This window comes from Xenopus tropicalis, chromosome 6 (assembly GCF_000004195.4).
Source record: "Xenopus tropicalis strain Nigerian chromosome 6, UCB_Xtro_10.0, whole genome shotgun sequence".
In the NCBI taxonomy this organism is placed as follows: Eukaryota; Metazoa; Chordata; class Amphibia; order Anura; family Pipidae; genus Xenopus; species Xenopus tropicalis.
This window is the reverse complement of record NC_030682.2, coordinates 119240904-119267420: the sequence shown is the minus strand read 5'-3', so window position 1 is coordinate 119267420 and position 26517 is coordinate 119240904. Positions and strand designations below refer to the sequence as shown.

At 37.8% G+C, this 26517-nt stretch overlaps 1 protein-coding gene across 8 annotated transcripts in view; it reads right to left on the bottom strand.

The window, feature by feature from the left end:
• The window catches only part of cspp1 (centrosome and spindle pole associated protein 1), a 46353-nt gene that overhangs the window by 3913 nt on the left and 15923 nt on the right, over window positions 1-26517 (bottom strand). For 6 of the 8 annotated variants that reach the window (XM_031903744.1, XM_031903747.1, XM_031903749.1 and 3 more), the window contains 22 exons: window positions 26025-26108; window positions 24292-24393; window positions 23085-23176; window positions 22446-22542; window positions 22046-22103; window positions 19753-20042; window positions 18384-18502; window positions 16678-16768; window positions 15743-15860; window positions 15492-15639; window positions 14228-14365; window positions 13785-13838; window positions 12118-12230; window positions 7811-7960; window positions 7559-7714; window positions 4655-4756; window positions 4319-4391; window positions 3750-3876; window positions 2757-2899; window positions 1961-2101; window positions 1145-1194; window positions 309-372 (listed from right to left, as the gene is read on the bottom strand). In XM_031903744.1, coding sequence (XP_031759604.1) covers window positions 309-372; window positions 1145-1194; window positions 1961-2101; window positions 2757-2899; window positions 3750-3876; window positions 4319-4391; window positions 4655-4756; window positions 7559-7714; window positions 7811-7960; window positions 12118-12230; window positions 13785-13838; window positions 14228-14365; window positions 15492-15639; window positions 15743-15860; window positions 16678-16768; window positions 18384-18502; window positions 19753-20042; window positions 22046-22103; window positions 22446-22542; window positions 23085-23176; window positions 24292-24393; window positions 26025-26108 — 2510 coding nt within the window. The remainder of the gene's footprint in view (window positions 1-308; window positions 373-1144; window positions 1195-1960; window positions 2102-2756; window positions 2900-3749; window positions 3877-4318; window positions 4392-4654; window positions 4757-7558; window positions 7715-7810; window positions 7961-12117; window positions 12231-13784; window positions 13839-14227; window positions 14366-15491; window positions 15640-15742; window positions 15861-16677; window positions 16769-18383; window positions 18503-19752; window positions 20043-22045; window positions 22104-22445; window positions 22543-23084; window positions 23177-24291; window positions 24394-26024; window positions 26109-26517) is intronic. The other 2 variants (XM_031903750.1, XM_031903751.1) reach the window with 1 other exon arrangement.

The following is a 26517-nucleotide window of genomic DNA, read 5'->3' as shown; positions in this document are numbered from 1 at the left end:
CAATTTAAATGATGTTTCCTATTAGTTTGCATGATATTAGCCATCATACACTGATGATTACTCTGTATCACAGGCCAGAGTGTATGTGTTCCATTTAATGCAATGCCGAGTGCCCTGGATGATCTAATACCAAGGAAAAGCAGTCAAGCAAGTCAGTGTGTAGAGAACACTGGGCCAAATGCAAAAGTGGATAAAATCCGCACTTACAGTTGTACAGCTGATATATATATATGGCAACAGGGAACACCACTAAACCATTGACTTTAGGACCATTGTAAAACCGTAACTAATAGGCAGTGTGCTTTTACCTATAAAGGCACTCTCAGATTCCAAAAGGGAGGTTTTCATGAGGTCTTGAGAAGGATCCCTAAACTGCAGAGTATGAAAAACAAAATAGGAAGCAACTTTGTAAAATACAAAATCAAATAAAATACACAAAAACAAAAGACAAAGAGACAGAGATTTCTACTGTAGGTCCCTGCAATACAAACTGGCACGGGAGCACGGTTATGTTCCTGATGCCTCAGGGCTGAAATCTATTTTAATTAAGTGAGATATTACTTATAGTTAAACAAGGATTTGTCCAAAATACTGCCATGTGATGAACAGGGCATTCAAGGGGAAGTTTACCTCTTCTTCATTACAGGTATGGGATTCGGAAACCCATTATCCAGAAAGTTTAGAATTACGGGAAGGCTATCTTCCATAAACCCCATTTTAATCAAATAATTTTAAAAATGATTTAAAATTAATTTCCTTTTTCTCTGTAATAATACAACAGTAGCTTGTACCTGATTCTAATTTAATTTTAAACTTTAATGAATCCTTTTTGGAGGCAAAACATTCCTATTAGGCTTATTTAAAGTTTAAATGATTTTTTGGGGGATTGTATTCAATTTAATAGTTTTTTTAATTAATTGCTTTCTTATTCTGCCATTTTCTAGACTGCAATCTTTTTTGTATCTTCCTACAGTGACACTCTCCCATTCATCTTCCATTCTGGCTTCCAGACCTCTCTACCTGTTGCTAGGGGAGATAGGGGCAGTGCAGTCAAAGCTCCTCATATTTTAGTTTGATATTCATTCAAGAACATTCATGCTAATCTTTTTGCCAGAAAATGATTAAGAAAAGACAAATTCCTTACCATCCCATTGTGGCGCAGACTGTAAGCAGGAGCAGGAGCTGTTTCAAAATCTATAAATGAAAAAAATATAAACCAAAAAAATCCAACTGATTTCCAGTGACTAAACGTAAAGAATATAAAGCATAGAATAAAATTGTAAGTATAATATCTAGACCATGTGGTTGGGAAAAGACAGACAGAGCTATGTGATTTGTGTAGGCAAAATGCTGCAAATGCTTGAACTTTTGAACCTACTGGCAATATTCCCTCTCTATCAACAACCTCACCTACTGCAGGGTAAGTTCTTTGGACAGACGGGGCACAAATCAATGCATTTATTCTGGTAACATCAACATCATGTGCATAATGTATGTACCAGACTGCCAGTTCTGTGGCAGGACAAGGTAAGATGCTCCAGTAACAAAATGGTTTTACAAAGCCTGTAAGTGTCCTAGCCAAATGATCGGGCTGAAGAAAAATAAATACAAAATAAATACATCCTTTAATTATAAAGATTTATAGTATTTGATTAAGACATCACTTTTGTTGTTCTAAGTGCACTATAATAAAAGAAGTTAACTGTTGATTTGTTGCTAAGGGTGACCATGATGCAAGCACTTGGTATTAAAATAAAGTGAAGACAGGAATACTTTTTCTTACCTCCTGTTACTACATAAACCCTGTCCTGGCCTGATAGTAATTATCCTTTCATACCTCTAGTATACATGACTAAAGGTGGGCAAAGGGCACAAAACTATCATTACCAGTATGACACACACTGAAACAGCCACTCATGTCATAGAAAACCTTGGAACAGTAATAGACGTGACTAAGCACCTGGCATTATTGTTCTCCTCTTCATCCGGTTCAGGTTCCTTTGTTGCTCTCTAAGCAAGGCTTGTTGCTGAATCTCTAAGGTCTGGTCATCTTTTGGGGGATCAGGATACATATGACGCACGCCTTCTCGCGTTTCTGTATCTGTTACATATGAAAGTGACCGTAAAATCATTGAGGCATTCTTCAAGAACCATATTGTGAGGGCATATCACCAAGAAAGAGTCCTTGGTGAACAAAATTAAGTGTTTATTTTCCAAAATATTCACACAAATTATATTTACACAGAGTAAACACTACACAAAAAGTTTAAAGGGGTAGTTCACCTTCAAGCTAACTTTTAGTATGTTATAGAATCACCTATTCTAAGCAACTTTTCAGTTGGTTTTCTTTATTTATTTACTATAGTTTTGATTTATTTACCTTCTTCTTGCAACTCTCTGCAGTTTTTAAATGGGGGTTGTAGGGAGTGTGGTTACTGACCCCGGCAGCCAAAAACTGTTCTGTGAGGCTACGGTTTTATTGTTACTTCTTGCAACTTTCTTTTCTATTCAGGCCCTCTCCTATTCATATACCAGTCTCTCATCCAAACCATACCTGGTTTCTAAGGTAACTTGGACGTTAGCAACCAAATAACTGCTGGAAACTCCAAACTGGAGAGCTCCTGAACTGAAAATGAAATAACTAAAGAAACTACAAACAATAAAAAATGAAGACTAATTGCACATATTTTCATGTATTAATATAAATGCGCTCCCTGCAGGCCCTCATAGAAAACCAACACTGTGTTAGTGCTTACCTCTGTACTTTAAGTCATTGAATTCTCTTATATTCTGCATATTGATGACATCAGTTCCCTTTAACGAGGGTCTCCTCACATTAGCTTGTAATCTCTGCCTGGCAAGGTCAAAGGCATCCATGGAATGTTTTTCCCTCCGCCTCCTAAATATAAAATTAATATGTGTAGGCGATACAATGGGACCCAACTTCTCTATTCATGGGAACTTACAATTAATTTGGCAAAACCTTTGCAATACCATTTGTTTTCCATGCTTTTCAAAAGACCCTGCACTGTACTAGTGGGCCCCAATAAGGGCAAAACAGATCTGCAGGACTGTTATCTGGGGTGTACAAGGAGTACTGCAGTCAAGAACCCTAAGGCAGAAGCAGCCCCAAAAGATGTAAAAGTGTTATTTCCAGTTTGTAGTAAAGGCTTGTGGAGAGTGGGTAGAGTTTGGTAGGATCATGGACAGGGTTTCAGCTTAGCATGGCTGGGGTGGATAAGAATGTGGTCATACACGCAAGGTTATTTTTTCACATTGGGATACCATTCTCCCTGTTGTAAGGTCCTTCCACCGAGGGGCCAAGTTGACCAAAAAATTGAATAACCCCCGGGGAGGGCTCTACTAGTTTAGTATAATGCAGCCCTGTGCTTCCTAATGTTGGCCCTGTTGGTCTGTAGTTAGGATCTGATCATATACTGCTTTGGCTGTGCTTTAAAACCCAGTGGCATTTTTCATAGTATTCTATGTTTTGTCTGTAATAAAACAGTACCACGTACTTGATTGTAACTAAGCAAGCATGAATCCATGTTCATGAACAACATTTTAAAGTGTTTTCTAGTAGCCAAAAGGCATGGAACTCCACATAACAGATCCCTTAACCCCAGGCCACAAGCACTGGAGATAAACAAACAATCCCATAACTGTAACTGCACACACTGCAGGGATGAGTTAACGCTATTTGCTACTTGAATTTTTATAAATGGACTATCACGGTGAAAGGTGCTTACCCAGTCATAGAGGCAGATGAGACATCATCTCTATCAGCATCGTGCAACTGACCCTCTAGACGTTTCTGCTCACTTCGAAGCTGCCTCTTCAACTCTGACAGCTCGCTTATTACATTCTTTTTCTCATCTGCTTTGCAAAATACAAAAAGATATTACTTGCATGACTAATTTTACCCTATGTAGCAATAACACTACATTCAAAGATTTGCTATATAAAGACTACATACAGCCAGAGGCAAATTATTCTAGAATGAAATACACTTGTCTCAGAAAAGTATTCTTCATCTCATAAGAATTCATTATAACTTTAATCTTCAACTATGCTAAGTGCCACTCGCATGCTTTACTTATCATGGCTCATTTGTTGCACCTCATTTCCACTAACATCCCTTCTCCTTACCACTGCTAATGTCCCTCAAATCAGCACTACACACTTCCATTCATCAATTCTCTTATCATTCACCTTCGTGTCATGTCTCGGGGGTGTTCCAACCCACTGTAAAATGAAAATTACACACCAAACAGCCAAAAATAACCTGTTCTGACTCATAATATAGAGCACTACTTACCATAGAGCCTCAGCTGGTTTCTTCTAGCAGGAACTGGTGGAGATACATTTCTTGATTGGGGCTCATCGCGTTTCTTATAATAAAAAGGGAATACATTGCCATTTAAAACAGCTGCTTAAATATGGAACTTGCTTGACTGCTTCACTACCTTTGCATGTACCTCTTTTTATATATAACTTTTATATGAATTATCAATACACCTTCCTAGTTCAAGCCTAGTGTCTCCTTTTTCTTCATCAAAACACAAAAATATAATGTTGAATTTATTTATGCTATCTCTCCATAACCCAGTCAAACAACATTGACTAAAACATGATAAAAGAGAAAGACACTTACATGGGTTCGGCTTGATACATAGCCATCAGTAGTAGGTGGCCTTTGCACCTGTGAGTCTTTGTTCTGCATGGTTGGTATTAATGGAGATGGTTGCCTTGGCGGCTGAAATACAAGGAACAGGGCATAAACAGAAAGGCTGAATTCAGAGAGGAAGATAGCAAGAAACTGGTAAATAGAACAAGAGACCAAGAGAACACTGAATTGTGTTGAGGTTTCAGGACTGCTTCGGGAGAAAAGGAAGTACACAGGTAGTACACAGGTATCATCAGCATTCTGGTTTCAGTTTAGACCAGGCGTAGCATATATACAGTGGTGTGAAAAACTATTTGCCCCCTTCCTGATTTCTTATTCTTTTGCATGTTTGTCACACTTAAATGTTTCTGCTCATCAAAAACCGTTAACTATTAGTCAAAGATAACATAATTGAACACAAAATGCAGTTTTTAAATGAAGGTTTACGTTATTAAGGGAGGAAAAAAAACTCCAAATCTACATGGCCCTGTGTGAAAAAGTGATTGCCCCCCTTGTTAAAAAATAACTTAACTGTGGTTTATCAATTTCAATTTTCAATTTCAATATCAATTTCTGTAGTCACCCCCAGGCCTGATTACTGCCACACCTGTTTCAATCAAGAAATCACTTAAATAGGAGCTACCTGACACAGAGAAGTAGACCAAAAGCACCTCAAAAGCTAGACATCATGCCAAGATCCAAAGAAATTGAGGAACAAATGAGAACAAAAGTAATTGAGATCTATCAGTCTGGTAAAGGTTATAAAGCCATTTCTAAAGCTTTGGGACTCCAGCGAACCACAGTGAGAGCCATTATCCACAAATGGCAAAAACATGGAACAGTGGTGAACCTTCCCAGGAGTGGCCGGCCGACCAAAATTACCCCAAGAGCGCAGAGACAACTCATCCGAGAGGCCGCAAAAGACCCCAGGACAACATCTAAAGAACTGCAGGCCTCACTTGCCTCAATTAAGGTCAGTGTTCACGACTCCACCATAAGAAAGAGACTGGGCAAAAACGGCCTGCATGGCAGATTTCCAAGGCGCAAACCACTTTTAAGCAAAAAGAACATTAAGGCTCGTCTCAATTTTGCTAAAAAACATCTCAATGATTGCCAAGACTTTTGGGAAAATACCTTGTGGACCGACGAGACAAAAGTTGCACTTTTTGGAAGGTGCATGTCCCGTTACATCTGGCGAAAAAGTAACACAGCATTTCAGAAAAAGAACATCATACCAACAGTAAAATATGGTGGTGGTAGTGTGATGGTCTGGGGTTGTTTTGCTGCTTCAGGACCTGGAAGGCTTGCTGTGATAGATGGAACCATGAATTCTACTGTCTACCAAAAAATCCTGAAGGAGAATGTCCAGCCATCTGTTCGTCAACTCAAGCTGAAGCGATCTTGGGTGCTGCAGCAGGACAATGACCCAAAACACACCAGCAAATCCACCTCTGAATGGCTGAAGAAAAACAAAATGAAGACTTTGGAGTGGCCTAGTCAAGTCCTGACCTGAATCCTATTGAGATGTTGTGGCATGACCTTAAAAAGGCGGTTCATGCTAGAAAACCCTCAAATAAAGCTGAATTACAACAATTCTGCAAAGATGAGTGGGCCAAAATTCCTCCAGAGCGCTGTAAAAGACTCGTTGCAAGTTATCGCAAACGCTTGATTGCAGTTATTGCTGCTAAGGGTGGCCCAACCAGTTATTAGGTTCAGGGGGCAATTACTTTTTCACACAGGGCCATGTAGGTTTGGATTTTTTTCTCCCTAAATAATAAAAACCCTCATTTAAAAACTGCATTTTGTGTTTACTTGTGTTATCTTTGACTAATAGTTAAATGTGTTTGATGATCAGAAACATTTTGTGTGACAAACATGCAAAAGAATAAGAAATCAGGAAGGGGGCAAATAGTTTTTCACACCACTGTATATATATATACTGCAGCTGACTGTATATATATATATATATATATATATATAGCAAGAAAATGAGCTGCACTCACCAGGACTTGGCAAAAATATAATAAGTTTATTTAAGAAAAGAGATCCAACGTTTCGAGCACTAACTGTGCGGAAGAGCACAGTTAGTGCTCGAAACGTTGGATCTCTTTTCTTAAATAAACTTATTATATTTTTGCCAAGTCCTGGTGAGTGCAGCTCATTTTCTTGCTTTATATTTTTTAGCTAGCACCCTGGGCATTTGAATTTCAATAGGGTGTGCTCCGTTTGTTCTTGTTATATATATATATATATATACACACACACATACATACATATATATATATATATAAATACTATAATTTACCACTTGCACTAGCTTCTAGGTAAAGCACATTCTCATGCTCATACTGATTCCACCACTTCTTATTTTCTGAAACATACAACTTTACTCAATGTGATGTCCCATTTTCTTTGGTGAAAGAAAAACAAAAGAAAGAAATAAAAATGGATAGCATGCCAGGGTCATCTAGGAAAGTTTCCAAAATTGCCTGTAGGATCCTCTGTGGCTGCAGCCAGATAAAAGAGTGTTAGCAGAGACTCTTGTAGGAAAAAGCTGCAGGTATCAATTTGCCAGAGAAACTTGATAATCACTGGGAAACACTAAGCTCTATAATCAGTATATGGGTGATTGAGCATGGGCAGCACGGTCATTCTGGGTGGTACAGCAAATTACTAAGAGCTTGTGCTGATATCAGAAGTAACATCAATAAGTGATTATTTATTGGAAAGCACCATCTACTCTAAAACACTGAAGCGGACTCTGCAGTAAGTGGCTACTTCTCCAAGGCTACCTGAATAAAATATGGGCAACACATATCCAAACTATTAAACCTTGGGTCCGTGATCTAAGAGTACTTGATTGGGGGTGTTCATTTGTCATTCTATTTATACCCTGTTGTGTTCCTCTGACACTTTAGCTGCTCTTTCTAGTTCATAACGCCGCCGTTCCTCCTCCTCCTCCCTCTCTTCCTCCTCTTTACGTTTCCTCTCTGCTTCTTTTCGTCTGTCTTCTGCTAGACGAATCAGTTCTTCATTCTTTTGTCGGTTCTAAAAAGAAATTTAGTAAAAATGCAATCCATTCTTACTGTAATTTCGGTGACAGCATTTAATCCAATAGATGCCAAGAGAATCAGTTCAGCCCACCTCTTCCTCCTTTAGCTTTTTCTTATTTTGTTCCTCTTCATATTCACGTTGAATCAGAGCCCTCTGCTCAGCCAACTTCCTTTCTTCTCTTTCTTCCTCAAGTCTTAATCGTTCTCGCTCTTCCTCCTCCTTTTGTCTCTTTTCCTCTATCTGTTAAGCAAAGACTTTTATTATTTTTTATTATCAGCAAAATCCTGTACAATGTTATTCAGAGATCTTATTTACACTCCTGTGCCTTTATTTCTTTAGCACCATAAAGGTATACACATATTTCCATAGCTTAAAAAAACATATAGGGGAACAAGAAATCTGTATGATGTAAGTGTATATTTTTGAATCAAATATATGAGTTCCTGCCTTGTGGAGTTTACAGCTTCATCAGTAAACGATCAGCACACCTGAGGCCCCCCCCCCCCCTTTAGAGAAACAGAGCTTTTATTTGAAGCACCGTAGGTGGTTTTTCACGGTGAGGGTAGTGAGGTTGGGGAATGCCCTTCCTAGTTCTTTTGTGATGGCAGATTCTGTTTATGCCTTTAAGAGGGGCTTGGATGAGTTCTTGAACAATCAGAATATCCAAGGCTATTGTGATACTAATATCTACAGTTAGTATTGATGTTGGTATGTATAGTTTATGTATGTGAGTGTACAGATGGGTAAGTATGGGTTTGTGTATGTGAGTGTATAGATAGGTCAGTATAGGTCTGTATGTGAGTGTATAGATAGGTCAGTATGGGTTTATGTATGTGAGTGTATAGATAGGTCAGTATGGGTTTATGTATGTGAGTGTATAGATAGGTCAGTATGGGTTTATGTATGTGAGTGTATAGATAGGTCAGTATGGGTTTATGTATGTGAGTGTATAGATAGGTCAGTATGGGTTTATGTATGTGAGTGTATAGATAGGTCAGTATGTTTATGTATGTGAGTGTATAGATGGGTCAGTATGTCTGTATGTGAGTGGATAGATGGGTCAGTATGGGTCTGTATGTGAGTGTATAGATAGGTTAGTATGGGTCTGTATGTGAGTGGATAGATAGGTCAATATGGGTCTGTATGTGAGTGTATAGATAGGTCAGTATAGGTCTGTATGTGAGTGTATAGATAGGTCAGTATGGGTTTATGTATGTGAGTGTATAGATAGGTCAGTATGGGTTTATGTATGTGAGTGTATAGATGGGTCAGTATGTCAGTATGGGTCTGTATGTGAGTGGATAGATGTATGTCTGTATGTGAGTGTATAGATAGGTCTGTATGTGAGTGGATAGATAGGTCAATATGGGTCTGTATGTGAGTGTATAGATAGGTCAGTATAGGTCTGTATGTGAGTGTATAGATAGGTCAGTATGGGTCTGTATGTGAGTGTATAGATAGGTCAGTGTGGGTCTGTATGTGAGTGGATAGATAGGTCAGTATGGGTCTGTATGTGAGTGTATAGATAGGTCAGTATGGGTTTATGTATGTGAGTGTATAGATAGGTCAGTATGGGTTTATGTATGTGAGTGTATAGATGGGTCAGTATGGGTCTGTATGTGAGTGGATAGATGGGTCAGTATGGGTCTGTATGTGAGTGTATAGATAGGTTAGTATGGGTCTGTATGTGAGTGGATAGATAGGTCAATATGGGTCTGTATGTGAGTGTATAGATAGGTCAGTATAGGTCTGTATGTGAGTGTATAGATAGGTCAGTATGGGTTTATGTATGTGAGTGTATAGATAGGTCAGTATGGGTTTATGTATGTGAGTGTATAGATAGGTCAGTATGGGTTTATGTATGTGAGTGTATAGATAGGTCAGTATGTGAGTGTATAGATAGGTCAGTATGGGTCTGTATGTGAGTGTTTAAGGATCAGAAACTTTAAGATTTAAGATGACTTCTTAGGTTTTTAATCCAGCTATTTTTGCTTTAAGACATTGGCCCTGCGGAGCATTTTAATGATCACTACAAGTAAAACAATTTCTCAACTTACAGTGCTATAGCACTTTAAGATCAGACACGCTCATTTTCAAAAAATACTTTAGTCACATACCACTGATGTCAATGGGATGTGGACTGATGAAAGCAGCAGATGTTTTGATCACCAAAATGGCGTACTTGCCAAGCTATGAATAAAATATATTTTACTTGTAGTATTGGTTAGATTGTTCCATGTGCCATAATCATCATTTCAGTACTAAGAGAGTATTTGTTTTGTGCAAAGGTTTGCCTACACTGCTTCAGGATCTCCACATCACAGCCCAGAAAAATATAAGTACATTCTGTTAATAAAAATACATTTCAGGGCTTCTGCAGAAAACATGAGTTTTTTCCTTGCTGGGGCTTAAACCCCGCATCGTGCTTGAAGTCATCATCTTTAAACTTTTATTCTATACTTGATTAGGACTTCAGGTGTGACTAAATCTGATTGCTTGGCCTTAAGGTCAAACAATGACCACAATGACATGACCATAATTCTGTATGTTGTTATCATACTAGCTTATTAGCAAACTATTTCCATGGGTAACCACAATAATATTGTGTTATTTTTAAAGGAGTTAATAACTTTAAAAAACTAAACCCACGAAGTAGGTCTCTATAAAAAATATATTGCAGAAACAACCTCAAATGTAAAACCCTGCTTCATCTGAATAAGCCATTTTTATAAAAATATACTTTTTTAGTAGTATGTGCCACTGGGTAATCCTAAATAGAAAACTGCCATTTTAAGGGCTGCCTCCTGGGATCATATTATTCACGGTGCACACAAACAAGCCAAGGCACACATACATGCTAGGCCACATCAGCCAATCAATGGACAGAGTTCTGCCTTTTGCTTCCACACTACTTCCTGTTACAGTTAGAGCTGCATTATTTCCTGTCAAATGATCTCACACAGCCCATAACTAACTGGATGAAGGGAAAGGATGTAAAAGGGCAATATTTACACACACATATTTATATATATATATATATATATATATATATATATATATATATATATATATACCAAATCAAACACAACCAGCACCAAGGGTCTTGTGGTTCAAACAAATATTAGTGTATTATAATTGCATGTACAACCGACGTTTCGGTCCCTTTTGGGACCTTTTTCAAGGTACAATTACATACAACAACTGTGTTTAAATAGCCTCCTCCCATGAATCCAGGGAGTACCAGTGACATCATATGCACATTAACCCCTAGTGACCATTAACCCCCGATATCATGTAAGTATTAATAATCAATGCTTTCCTGATACAAAAAAAGTGCATTAGTTTTCCACATTAAATACATTGCATTTAAGTATCACACCATAATCCAACGTGCAACAATGTTAAAAATATCTCCACTACAATTAGCAGTGATATGTAATGTATTTTGATATACAAAGTAAAAAATTTTTTGACACTTGGAAACTTATGGGTTAACATTATAGGAGGCCTCAGATTTTTGACATGAGAGATAATGTATGGTTACAATTTGTTTTTAAACAAAAAAATTGCACTTTAGATCACTCACAGAGATGGAGAATTTTTTATAATTTTTTATAATGTTTTAAAATAATTGCACTTTAGATCACTCACAGAGATGGAGGATTTTTTTTACAATGTTGCACTTTCAAATTGTCCACAGTAGTGGAGATATTTTTAACATTGTTGCACGTTGGATTATGGTGTGATACTTAAATGCAATGTATTTAATGTGGAAAACTAATGCACTTTTTTTGTATCAGGAAAGCATTGATTATTAATACTTACATGATATCGGGGGTTAATGGTCACTAGGGGTTAATGTGCATATGATGTCACTGGTACTCCCTGGATTCATGGGAGGAGGCTATTTAAACACAGTTGTTGTATGTAATTGCACCTTGAAAAAGGTCCCAAAAGGGACCGAAACGTCGGTTGTACATGCAATTATAATACACTAATATTTGTTTGAACCACAAGACCCTTGGTGCTGGTTGTGTTTGATTTGGTATCTATTTGGTATTCCGTGCACAGGGGCAGCTACATTGCAGCAACTTTCGGAGTGTGGTGCTGTCGTGTGGACTTATATATATATTTTCCAGTTTGGCGAGATTCTTTAATAGGTCACTTAATATAATATAAACTATTTGTTGGTATTCATTCTGGGAGGTATCGTTTTCCTTTAATTGGACTTAAACATTTTATTTTGTGAGCAAAAACAGCACAGTAAAATAATATATCATTCTTAGATCTTAAGAACAATAACAATGTTCATTTATTAGGACAGAACACTCCACTAGCCAAGCACTGACATACTGTGCTCTGGTTTATGATGAAGACCTTGGGAGAGATCCCCTTACCTGCAGGCGTAGGAAGTTCTTATAAGATTCCTGCTGATGTACCTGCTGCTCTGAGGGAGGCTCAGAAAACACGTTGCCTCTTGCAAATGGGTTGTTACTGGCAAAAGAAAAACCTGGCAGTGGCAGAGTAAATAATGGACACAATTAGTAGAAAAAAAAAAGAAAGCTTTTCTATTTCCTCTCACACTAAGCAGCACAAATTCATGCCTCAGGTTTTTTGATGAAAAGTGCTTTCCTACCTTTACCATATTATTCACTGGTTTAATGCTGGCATCTTTCTTATCTAATCTTGCTTGAATTGCAATTGGTCTGTCTAAACTGAATTCTGATCTATCCCAAGTAAAGGATTTATTATCTGAATGCTTAGAACTTATGTTTTCAGCATAAGGGATCTTTCCATAATTTGGAAGACTATTCCTTAAAGCAGTGCTGTCCAACTTCTACGGTGCCGAGGGCCGGAATTTCTCTAGCATACATGGTGGAGGGCCGCTAATGGAAGCCAGTTTTGACCACTCCCCTTTTTGAAACCACACCCACTTCAAACCACACCTATTTTATCACAATGGTGGTAGCACAGCAAAATCACAAATGCTTGGTCCTTACTGTGGGGATATCAACCATCATTCATATGTGAAAGAATTATGTCATATTAAGATATACCCTTAAATTCCATATGCCTTCTCCTCCCCTGTGGATAGCACAGCAACCCCCAGTACATAATTACACACCTTTGGGACCATTTAATGGCTATTTCCAACTGTTAACAAACTCCCACAACAAACCCCTGCCAGGTTCACCTCCCACAGGCAGCATAGGATAGGCAGAGTATGGCACACACAGGCAGAGTATGGCACACACAGGCAGCACTCTGCGTGTCCTATGCTGTCTGTGTGTGCCATACTCTGCCTGTCCTACCCTGCCTGTGTGTGCCATACTCTGCCTTCCCTATGCTGCCTGTGTGTGCCATACTCTGCCTGCCCTACCCTGCCTGTGTGTGCCATACTCTGCCTGCCCTACCCTGACTGTGTGTGCCATACTCTGCCTGCCCTATGCTGCCTGTGTGTGCCATACTCTGCCTGCCCTATGCTGCCTGCGTGTGCCATACTCTGCCTGCCCTACCCTGACTGTGTGTGCCATACTCTGCCTGCCCTACCCTTCCTGTGTGTGCCATACCCTCCCCGACCTATGCTGCCTGTGTGTGCCATACTCTACCTGCCCTATGCTGGCTGTATGTGCCATACTCTGCCTACAGTACCTATGTCTGAGGTGTGAAGAAGTGAACAATGGGAGTGATTACAGTCTGAGCCTGAGGTGTGAACACTGCAGGGGGTGAACAATGCAGAAATTAAAAGGTGTGAAAAACACAGGGGATTACATTTTTAAACAATACAGAGGGATTACAGCCTGAATCTGAGGTGAGAACCATGCAGGGGGCCAGTTAATCTCAGTACTGATACTATTTAATGCTTACTCAAAGGAAAGCCATCAAAGCAGCCAGACAGGTGGGGGGCCACACAGAGGGGGGTCGCGGGCCGCCAGTTGGACAGCACTGCCTTAAAGGAACAGTGACATCAACATTTTTCAGCAATTAATCACCCCTAAACTGTAATAATAAAAATATAGTAATTCTCACACCCCCTTGGCAAAATGACAGAAAGCCTGCATACCTGAGTGTCTCTGCATACTGTCTGACAATCTGTCATAATATTCCCCCCTGCCATCTGAAGGAACAGAAACATACATTTAGGGGCAGATTTATCAAAATGTGAGTTTAGAGGTTAATTCATAAAAACTTATCCATGTTCTATTATTGTTCATGTTCATATTTATCAATGGGTGAAAGTTAAAACTCACCATTTTATGCTTCTAAAAATCCCATAGGAATGAATAGAACATGGATGAGTTTTTATGAATTAAACTCACATTTTTATAAATCTAGCCTTTAAATTGTGGACAAATAAAAAGCTTACTTGCCAAACTTCCTCAACTACAAAGTTAATCTCTGGTGATGTGCATTTTTCATGCGAGTTCAGAATCTAAATACAGCTACAGAGCAGAAAATATATGTTACCTTAAACAACTTAAATAACATAATTTATTCTATTTTTACCAGATATTTTGCTTGCAGTCCCTGTATTATCAGCTAAGCTCTGTTCAACAGCAACAACAGTTCGCTTGTCTTCGATGGGCCTTGCTTCTGGGTTCTGGTACCCGTCTTCATTCTGTTTGTGCATCTTTTTTAAGTCCGCTGCAGCACAGGATAAGAGATGTTTATGATTTTGGTTCTTATGAACATTGTGATTTAGCTTGCATAAATGTAAGGTATATCATAAGAATTATCATTATCAATTACCATTATTTTATCTAAACTTGCTCTCAGACTGAATGTATCACCTGGACTTCTATGCTTAGGAAATAGGAGAAAGAGCTTCACGTTTTTTACATTAAGTATCAACTCCAAGCAGGGCTCGGCACAAGGCAAGGTGAAAGACACAAATTTCACCAAAAATTGAAAAAGACAGCCCAGAATGGCACATTAAGTAATAACTTTATCATATAAGGTATTGTAATGATGACTTAGCTGACAAGCAGCGGCAAAGAGTCCAATTAAAATATCAGCAATGCTGGACCCACTCGCCCCTCTCCCCCACATTTCTCTATGGGGCATTTTGTGAATAAAACAAACTACACATGCTGGCCAAGTTGGCCAATTTAGTCATTACATTACCACATTTTCCAAACACTTTCCCGTGAGAAGGGGATTCCAGCTACTGCTCTAAGAGATCAAAATATTCATACAGCCATGGACTGGCAATCTGTGGGTTCTGACAAATGCCAGAGTGGCTGCTGTAAGATGCTATAAACTGTCACTATTTATTGGGCTGGTGGGGGGCCTCTTTGTACTTGAAATGCCAAGGTCTATTTTGAGTCCCAGCCTGGGCCTGAGCTTCTGTATATGCAATTGTTCATGCCAGCAGAAAGCGGCCATCTATTTGTGTGACCAAAGGTGGCCGTACATGGTCCAATTCGCTCATCTGGCGAGGTCACCGAATGAGTGGATCTACTCCTGATATTCTCACCTGCGGTGAGTGATATCAGGCTGATTCGATCATTTGGCCCTAGGGCCAAAAAAATCAAATTAAGACGGTGGTTACATGGGCAGTTAGACAGAGGACCGCATCAAATCTGCCGGATCGAGATCTGCCCAATTTTAGGCCAAATATTGGTCAGGAATGCCCACACACGGCAGATAAGCTGCCAAATCGTCTGAAGTACACAAATCTGCGGCTGAAATCTGTCCCTGTATGGCCACCTTTAGTTAATGAGAGTCTGTGTAGAGAGAGAAGGCTTAAAGGAGAGGGTGATTTGCTTACTTATCAGATTTCCTTTAGCATCTTTAAGAGGGGCACCTCCACCTCCTTTACCCCAGGGATTGTAATTTCTCATTTCTGCATCCAATTTAGCCTCATATCTCTCATGTTCTTCTTTCTCTTTTCTGCGTTTTTCATTCTTTTCCAGGATCTGAAAAATACACAATATATTGTAACATTTCCATATTTTCTAGTTTATTTAAGAAAAAAAAGTGACAAAACAAGTAATAATATCAACAAAACAAATTTAGTACCTGTCGTTCCAGCTCTTCTTGGTAAGACATAGCTGCTGCTTTGGACTGTCTTGGTTTTTCTTCAGGTAGAAACCCTAAACTAGTTCCCCTTCCACCAGCTGCACCCTGCTTATTAACACTATAATACAAAATATATAAATCTAACAATATACAAGACAACAAGTTAAGTATGATACATATGGATATCACAGTTATCCAACTAGGTCAGAACAAAATACTCAGGAAGTACTTTGCATTATATTTAAATGCATACAAAGTCATTTTGCTGTGTTAATGTCCATTTTGAAGGTGGAAAGGCATCACAAGCTCAGGAATACATATACATTACAATCTACATGTTAAAGGTGCTGGCAAATAGGGCACATAGGTTTCAGTAGCTTGGTAACTTGCCTGTTACCTGTTGCTTGCTATAGCAGCAGCTTGAAGCACGTGTGTAAGTGCTTTTTAGTTAATTGTCGACAGGAAACATGGCAGCTCCTGTTTTTTCTTGTCTGAATATAAGAAACATTCCCTTGGCCCTGCCAGTGTTGGTATTTGTCTAGCAATATTTGCATTAGTATGTCTTGCCTGGACATGCAGCACCTAGGGGGATCACTAACCCATGTGCTGTAACAATATTATTGGTAATATGGTCCAATCTAGAGAAAACTTGTATGTAAATGCAATGGTAATGATCAGCAATTTTTTTCGCCAGACATGGATTTGCAACGAAAAATTTGCCACCAAAAAAAATTTGCCAACATAAAAAAGTCGTCAAGACAAAAATGTCATCAAGAAAAGTGGCTGCAGAAAAACACCCATTGACTTAAATGCATTTGGAGTCACTGCAAAATGCATTGCATGCTATGTTCATAAATTGAGCAAAGGGATGATCTATTGCATTGATGTAATGAATCCCTCTAATCATCACATCATTTAGTCGATGCAGTACTTACTAAAACTGATCTTCTGATTGATTTTGTAGGATTTGCGTGACAGGTATGCTGACTCCTTGTACAGGCTGGAGGCCCACAGCACCTGGAGGATCTATTAAAAGAAAATAACGAAATTCTGTTTGTATAGGTTCCTGCTACTTTAATTTGAGTGTGATTATTATTTTACTAAATAAGATAACGAGCACCTATACTGGCCAAAGAAAAGTAATGTAATTGCTGTCTGCTCAAGCCTGTGTGCATCTGTTAAAACAATGTCTATGAATGGAAGTGCAACAAACTGACCGTTACATGAGAAGAAGACTAAACACTGACTCATTATATAATGGATAAAGCCCTACTATTGAATATAGAGTTATTTAAGGTTACTTAGAATTGTGACCACATGTGAGTGCTAGATAAATTACATAAACACAAGGAAAAGTTGTACAGGTCAGTAAATATCAAGTACGGACATCCATCACATTCGTTTCCATATTATCGCATACATATTTGCAAATCACTAAGGGCTCTGGCACACGGGGAGATTAGTCGCCCGTGACAAATCTCCCTGTTCGCGGGCGACTAATCTCCCCGAGTTGCCTTCACCTGCCATCCCACCGGCGGCAATGTAAGTCGCCGGTGGGATGGCACACGTGGCGGCATGATTTTGGGAGATCGCAGAAAAAGACTCGCGAGGCTTTTATGGGAAAACTTTCAAACAACCATTTGCGAAAAAAATATGCACTGCTTGAACTTTATGAATGACCCCCACTGACGTTTTAGTAATGCAAATAGCACTGCATAACTGTATAAAACTTTTAAGATACTGTAATTTTAGAAATATGTTCTAGAATGATAACATACTGGAGTAGCATAGTTCCTATAAAGAAAAACAGACACATGCCCAAAAAGGATAGCCATTACCCCTATAAGTGCTATATTCATTTTTATAGTTCCATTAAGGATTTAAAACACCTTTACTAATACTGTCCCTAAAGTACAACCCCCATAATACCCCTGCTAATGCCCTCCGATGGCTCATAGCGTTTGCCAGACTGCAGAAACAACCAATACCTGTGTAGCATCCAGTATCATCCATCACTTTTATGGCTACAGGCCAGAAATGCAAGTATAGAACTCAAGAGCTTCCCAGCTATAATAGATGCAGTGGTGTTTATCAGCATTGTTTTAGCTGGCACTCACTCTAGTGGCTCCAGATTACAATGCATAATATCAGTAGTTAAATTAATTACCCCAAAAAGTGCAAAAGAACCAAATAAAGCTAACCATACATGCACCGATAAAATTGGACAAAATGTAGTTTCATCCAGTTTTTGGACCATGTGTGGGCTTCCGAATTATCGTCTTGATGATTTTCGTACCATGGCGATCGGTCGTTTAGGCGAACGGTCAGGTTAAAAAATTTCAGTCGAAAACAATAAAATCTGTTCATGTATTGTGTATCTAATAATATCCTTGGGGGACCTACAATGAAAGTCACTTTCGTACAATTGGTGTCTGCCAACTATTTCATGTTCAGAACATCCTCCAATTTGTTATTTTTAGGACTTTATCCTACAATTTCAGTCTGAATGTTAGTTTTGGATTGTTGCATTTAAACATACGATCTCTATTCAAACGTTTGCCAGAAGAAAAACAAAAATCTGAATGTGTATGACCACCTTTAGCCACACATAAGAATTTGATAGAAAACAAACAATACTTACAGTAAGCAATGCTTGGATCTAAAGGATTCCTGGCCCCATAAAAGTAATAGGCATCATCATAAGGTGTTCTATAGTTTTCCGTCAACACTGGTGCTTGAGGAGGAGGAACAGCAGCAATTCTTCAAAAATAATATAAAAAATAGTTATTTTATAGCAGAGAATAACAATCCCTAAACCTCTATCAAATCCTTTTTCATTATTCTGCATTCAAAGTACTTTTTCTTAGTAAGCTGGAAAATAAAGGAAAATGAACCTCATATACACCGAGGAGTGTAAATCTATTTAAGTACCCCCCTCCATTAACTCTAATCTCCAACCTAGGACCCTAGGCCAGTACTTCTCTTCACAAGGGAACAGGCCATTAATATATACTGGAGAGTTTAAAGGCACCATTTTTTTTATATGATTACAGTGCTGGGCAATACAGGTATTAAGAGACTTATTTTAGTGATGGCTTTGGACAGGCTTTAGAAATTATTAATGAAAGAAATATAAGGAAAAAAGGTGAGGTAAAAAGGAAAGACAGAAAACTTCAGAAAGAAAAAGTACAACTAAAACTAAAAACAACTAATCAAGAAAGTAGTAGAAGCAAGAGTATATGGAAGAAGACACCTGAAAATGCAGACGATAGCAGATATGACCAAAGAGGCTGGAAAAAGACATATAGAAAACTACAGCATGCAGCAGGCAGCGTAGCAGAAAAAATGCTAAAATGACACCACAGAATACTGTGCTTTAAAGTGATACTGACACAAAAAAACTACTTTTCAAAATATTAATGTACATAAAAAGTTACTTATAGGTTGTGTTGATCATTTTTCACCAACAGGGCTGCTTCTATAAGTAATTGTTACATAAAGTTCCTAAACCTGACTGTTCTGCCAACCTGACTGTCCCTTCTTAACCTGTCAGTTATAGCTTTTAAGGCTACTGGACTACAGCTACACAAATATGGCAGGAACTTTGGGGATCAGAGATGTAATATAAAAGCATTGGCCAATAAAGCTTGTGCAAAGACAATTTTATCATTTATGATATATTTAAAAAAAAAAAAACACTTTCATTTTTGGTGTCAGTATCCCTTTAAGGGCCTAGTATCCTGTTAAAATCATCAGCCCCTTATTATTATGGCTTTGGTGAATAAAAACTGTGGTAGCTACACATCATAACATAAAGAGGTAAGCAAATAGTACAATAGTAGCAAATAATAAGTTGCTGACGACAAGCAAACTTGGATGAACAAACCTTATCTCGTTACTCAGACACACCTACATATACATCACATCTATACATTTGACATGAAATATATTTCAGTGGCCTTATTATCACTGTAGAATTAAGTGAGAACTATGCCAGTCTTAACAGATACCTGGGAGCAACTATATCACCAAATGTACTAGCAAGTCCCCTGTGATATTCTTCATTTGGCAGGGCTGGAACTCCAGAAATGTTACTTCTGCTGTCAGCTACTTCTGGAACAGGGGTTTGAAAAGCTACTCTGGGTCGTTCGGGAGGAACTCTCTCCTCCAGTGCAGGCTTTGGATCACTTCTCCTTCCTGTCTTCTCATGTTCAAGGACAGCACCAGGACGGTAAGGGACATTTCGATCCGCCAATTCTTGATGACGATTTATTGCCCCAAACTGGCGTAATCTGTCTGGCTGCAACAGAACAATTAAGAAATATTAATGTTCCTGTATTAAACATATTAATGCAGACTATTAAAAAAAATAGTGCAGAAAAGATTTACAGAATATTTATGTTTGGTCTGTGAGATAGGTCAACAAGATACAAGTCAGTGAGAGTGCATTCTAGACCAGCTGCCAGCTGGGGTTAGGTGTGCCTGCAGCAAGGGTAAATAATACGAGTACATTTTCTTTTGCCTGGGTGATGGGCCCAGATCTTCCTAGTGATTGATAGGTATTGCTGCAAACTTCCAACCAATTAGTTTGGTTGTAATATCATAACTGATGCTCACTCCAATACGATGCACCATAAGGTGGCCATAGACGCTACAATTACGACTATTGGTCGCAGGAAAGATTGTTTGTCCACTCTACTAACGTTAAAAGTTCATTCGCCAGCTATGCAGATAAAAACAAAGGAATTATTTACCCCTATCTGACGATTCAGCATTAAGGTTACAGTGTTCAATGATCAAAATTTGTAGTCCTGTCTGATCAATGAGGTGACTGATATCCAAGGCCTCATCTCCCACCATACACGCATCGTACGCTTCGTTTCATACTATAATATCGGTGCGTGTATGCCGACTTTTAGAGTGTCTTGTCTGCCATGTTGGCTGGTGCAACCTCTTTTCATACAAGTTTAGAATTAACGTCTTTTATTTATCTACGATTACAGAAATATTATGTTTCTCTTTAAATTTTCTGTTTAAAATTTTAGAATTTAAATGGGGGAAGTGGCCTGAAACCCCACTTGGAATTGCAAGGGATCTTGACTTATGTATACAAAATATGATTGTTAGATACACAGGTTGGGGGATCAAATCAGTGCAATATGGACACCCATGTCTACAATGTACAATGTCAGTCCAGCTGTTCAAATATCCCAAGGGAAACGGCACACAGGACATTTTGCTTCCCTCATTATTCTCTGCTAGCAGATGGGTAACAAAACATCTGCATATAACCCTCCATAGGCTAACCTTTCATTGCTCTATCCCTGCCAGCATTTAACTATGTATAAACTTAAAATGCTACTGACAATGACTTGATACTTGTAGTGGCACCATGCTCCTGTGTCCCTTACATTCTTTTTTTGTATCCGGCAATGTGTGAAAACAAAAAGCAAATGGGCTGTACAGTGAGAAAGTCTTTAAGCTGATCGGTTCATTCTATTTTATAGCTTTGTCATCAGTCTCAAGCAACATACTAGAAAAGGGAATGTTGCCCTTGCACATGCAGAAACATTTTCTCACTGTCTCACCCATCTGGCTCATGTGCACTTCAGTTGAAGTTAACTCACAGAAACATGCAGTGTCTAAACTAAGCAAACTGTAGTTGCATGCAGTTTAGGAAAGAAGTATAAGAAGCCATTGAAAACTGGGTCATAACTCTGGAAAAAAAAAAGAGAAACTCTAGCGATGAAAACAAATTACCTCCTCTTCATTTAGCTAAAGGAAGCATATATAAAAGAATTAACAAAACATAAAGATTACAGTTGAATATACAATCCAGAAAATCCATACAAAACCCAAACCGACCAATACAAACAAATATATTTATGTACAAACACATAGGGGCAAATTTACTAAAAATAACATTTCTTATTTTTTTCTGTGACATTTACTAAAATGTCTGAAGCAAAAGAAGGATCCTCCAGGGAAGGGACATTTGCCACTGACTTCTACATGATCTCAACATGTTTTAGCTTGCAAATGATAAGATTCAGATTTTATCGGTTTAGTTGCACACTAAAAATCTCAAAAAATGTGCTACTTTTTTTTTGCGACTTTTAGAGCTAAAAAAATCCAAATCATGGGTAAAAAATCTGAGCATTAGTAAATGGCCCCATAGTGTATTTATTATGAGTTAAAGATCCCAATGCAGTCCTAACTTCATTTAGACTGCTTCAGTTTAGTATAATCAGTTAATTACAGAATATGCAAGATATACTTAAACTACCCAGAGAACCGATTTACCTGTTTCTCTGGATCTATTGCTCCTGATGCTGCAACTTTAAGTTCAAGCTCCTTTTCTCTGCAAAACACAAACATGGAGACAGTTTTATTATTAATATCCTTTATTGATACAGCTGCCACATATTCTGAAGTGCATTAAGCAAATTATATATCACTCACATGAGTTCTTGCCTCACTTCAGAGGAGCTACCATTCTAAGGTCCCTATCACTTTTGCACACACTATGGTCACTTTGAACCAATTAACCTGTGTGTTTTTGAAGTGTGAGAGGAAACATTGTTAGCAGGCACTCTGGTTTGAATGAAACCTACAACCATACTTATTTCTTCCCTTATACTAACTGACCAAAATGAATTTGTGTAAAATATAACAAAAGTGGTGGGAACAAACCAGCACCTACCGTCTCTTGTTCCTTTGCTGCTCAGCCATCTGCTCCATCAACTCTTGCCGGTAACGTTCCTTTCTTCTCTGTTGGGTTTCATCTTTATCTGAACCACCTAACAGTAGGGTATAAGTCAGAAGGCTACATCTGTCAATGTTAAACACCAAAGTGGTTTAACCAGGAGATAGCTGATGTTAATTAAAGGAGCACATGCTCAGAGCACAGTGAGACAATTCTAACAGAATCCAAGATAGGGATCTCCTGTGAAAACTATGACTGAATTGGATCATTACTGTTACAGAGATAGGGAAACTTTGGGCTTGTGTAGTTCATTCAGTATATAAAATATTTATAGCATTCCTTGTCATTCATTTTTAGGGTTTAGTTCTCCTTTAATAGACTGGCTGACGATAGGAGTTAGAGTGCTAGGTGTTAGAGAGCTCTTAAGCGACATATTAACAGTATTAATAAAGTTCAGTTAAACTGCAGAAGTCACAAACAGTGTGCAGAGAGTAGCTGGAGTGTATGATTCATGTTACCTTCCACAATGTGTCAGGGAGATTATCAATACTTTTTACATAATACATGTACAAGTTCTTATGTATGACTGAAGATGCAATTGTAAGCTTCAGAAAATGTAACAAATGCTGCTCATACCCAAAAAAAGACCAGTTGAAAAGTTTTCCTCTTTAATTTTTGCTGATTTTGAACGCTCAATGTTCTGAACTGTGTTGTTCTCAGTTTTCACTCTACCAAACAAAAAGATCAAATATAAATCAAATATTTTCTTCTGTGCAGCATCAGAGAGCAGCATATAAAACTCATGAATAACCTAGAGCTATATGGAAACGTTTTAGAGATTTATGATCTGTATTAGGTACTAAATGCCAACATATATTCTGCTCACAGTAAAGCTAGCCATACACTAAAAGGTCAGCCAAACTGGTTTGAAGGACCTGAATAGGCAACTTAAATCTACCCATGTATGGCTACCTTAACATTAGCACCAGACTGTGGTGGGGGTTAACTTCTAGTATGATACAGAATTACCAATTCTTAGCAACTTTTATCTTCATTTTTAATTTCTTACAGTTTTTGAAGTATTTGCCTTTTTCTTCTGCCTCTTCACAGCTTTCAAAAGGGGATCGGTGATCCCAGCACCCAAATCTTACTGCTCTGTAAGGCTACAATCTTATTGTTATTGCTTCTTTTTATTACTTATCATTCTAATCCATGTCTCTCCTATGCATAGTGCACTCTATGTGCATTCAGTTAAGCCAATGAATGGTTGCTAGAGTAATTTGAATCTTAGCAACCAGATCTCTGCTGAAAACCCAAACTGGAGAGCCGCTAAACAAAATATTAAATAATTCAAAAACCAGAGGGAAAAAACACCAATTGCAAATTGTCTCAGAATATCAAGCTCTACAACAACATAAGTTACATTTAAGGTGAATAGCCCCTTTAACAAATTAGTTAGATTAAATACCTTTTCAATAAGTTTAGCACTGACCAAAAGGCAGTAGAAAGCAGTACATAAGCAGAAACTCCCACATATATTAAAACAAGTCACAGACAAAACCAGAACACTTATGTATAACAGCTAGGGGGTTCACTTGGGATGAGACTGGACAACATTTTTCCTAACTAAATTTATATGCACTTTACTTTGCATAAGCATCTAAAGCTAATATAAGACTACAGTATTAAGCTATTTAACCTTAAGTATTTTTAACTATTTGTGATTTGGATATTCAACATATGGTATTTTTATTATTATGCACATACAATTACTTTAACCTACAGTGTTTTAAGTATTTCTTATAAAAAAAAAAAAACGTGGTTTCAATTTGACAATCCTTACCTGGCCTTTGCAATGGATGTGACTGGTCTTTGACTTCTTGGTTCTCTAAAATCATCTTCGTAGTCTATGGGGGGTTCTGGTTCTCTCATTTCTTTGTAAGATCTTATATGCATAATACAATGAGATGTTTAGCAGAGATTTTTGTTGGTGTACTTATTCACTTGATGTTCCTGTAAATGTTCAGTTACACATACTAGAACAAACTTATTTATGCTTATGCATTAGGGCTAGCAATACTGCTTGCTCTCATAGGGATTATGCACCATCTCTTTTAGCCAAAATGTTATGAAAATTCCCTATCTAGTTGCTTATGGATGCAACAAAACCAATTTTTGAATTGTTGATTTGTAAACAAAAATTGCTTCTTCACTGACCCGGATTATTAAGGTGAAAATCATTAGGGAAATATTAGGGATTTAGTTATGTTTAAACAAACAATTTGCCCAGATGTTATCTGTTTGGGATTTCACTGAATTCAGAAACACATCCTAAACTTAGTTTATCTCTAAGGAATATGCTGTTTTGAACAATCTACACTCAGACGTGGGAGTATTACTATACAGGTATGGGATCCCTTATCCGGAAACCCGTTATCCAGAAAGCTCCAAATTACTGAAAGCCTGTCTCCCATAGACTCCATTTTTATAAAATAATTCAGAATTTTGAAACTGATTTCCTTTTTCTCTGTAGTAATAAAACAGTACCTTGTAACTGATCCTAACTAAGATATAATTAATCCATATTGGATGCACAACAATCCTATTGGGTTTAATTAATGTTATATTGATTTTTTAGTAGACTTAAGGTACGGAGATCCCTTATCCTGAATACCCTTGGTCCCGAGCATTCTGGATAACGGGTCCCATACCTGTATTACTATGGGAATCAAATAAAAAAAATTTTAATACTAAAAGAAAAAAGTACAAAGCCTGTGTATTTATATTAAGCATTATTTTGGCTGGAACCAAGTTTTCAATAGTAGACTAAGCTATTAATACTTTATAAACCCTTGGCTAGAGAAGAGTTGATACTGATACTTTGTTTTAACTGTAAATGTATTCAGGACAAGCAGTGCAGAAAAATGAAAGGATACTGCTTAAAAAAGCAGTTACTAAAAATGTTGAAACTATATTGGAAAGTTGTGCGGAATTAAAATTGCACACACTTTTAGTTAATTTGGCTAATGTTTCCTTTAATAGACATCGCCATGTGAGAGGGCTGCCATATTTGTGTAGCAGTCCATTAGCATTAGAAGCATCAGGTTAGCAAAACAGTCAGGCTTAGCAACTTCAAGTAACAATTACTTACAAAAGCAGCCCTATCAAAAAAAATTATCAACATGATCTATAGGTACATTTTAATGTACATTAATATTTTGAGGAGTAGTTTTTCGTGTCATATCACTATAAGAAAAAGCGGCAATAAAATGGCTCTGGTCAAATATGTCTCATTTACTACAGCCAAGGAAACAAATTACTGCTAAAATGTGTGTAGAATTGCATTCATTAAATAAAGCACTAGCATGTGCTGCAGCTCATATGTATGAGCAACATGTGGCAATTTGATGGATGCGCATTTAATTCAAGATGCACTGTGCTCTAACAATTGCCTTAATCAGGCTTGTTGGAACTCAGTGTTAGCTCATCTAAAATGTACACAAAAGGCAAGTAAGTGCATTTTTTATTGCTATGGGTGCAGTTTGCTTTAAAATTTGTTTGCACTTGGCAACTCACTTGTTGTTTTTTTGAACATGATAATAAGAGGCTTGCTCTGGGTGGTATTCATAGCTATCTTCAATGTGGCGGCGTGACAGCAATCTGAGAAGGCAAAGACAAGATTAATAAACTCCATGAATAAATATAAGTAGAGTCAACAAGCAGTTTAATAACCACTCCAAGGTAACTTTCATTATCCTTGTGTTTCAAAAAAGTGCATATTATTTATAATACAAAAATGCCAGTCATGTGACACAACTGACACCACTAAACACCAATTTTAATTCATAGCATTTAGGTTATTTATGGCTCTTGTACTGTGTGTTATATACAGATACATAACTATTTGTGGCTCTTGTATTGTGTTTCATACACAGATACAAGTCTATTTATCGCTCTTACAAGAGACACTTCCTTATGTCTTCTGTAAACTAGTTATACTATAATACATTTCTTAAAGAACCATGGCAAGTTAAAAGAACACCTGTAGGGACCATATATCCACCCGTTT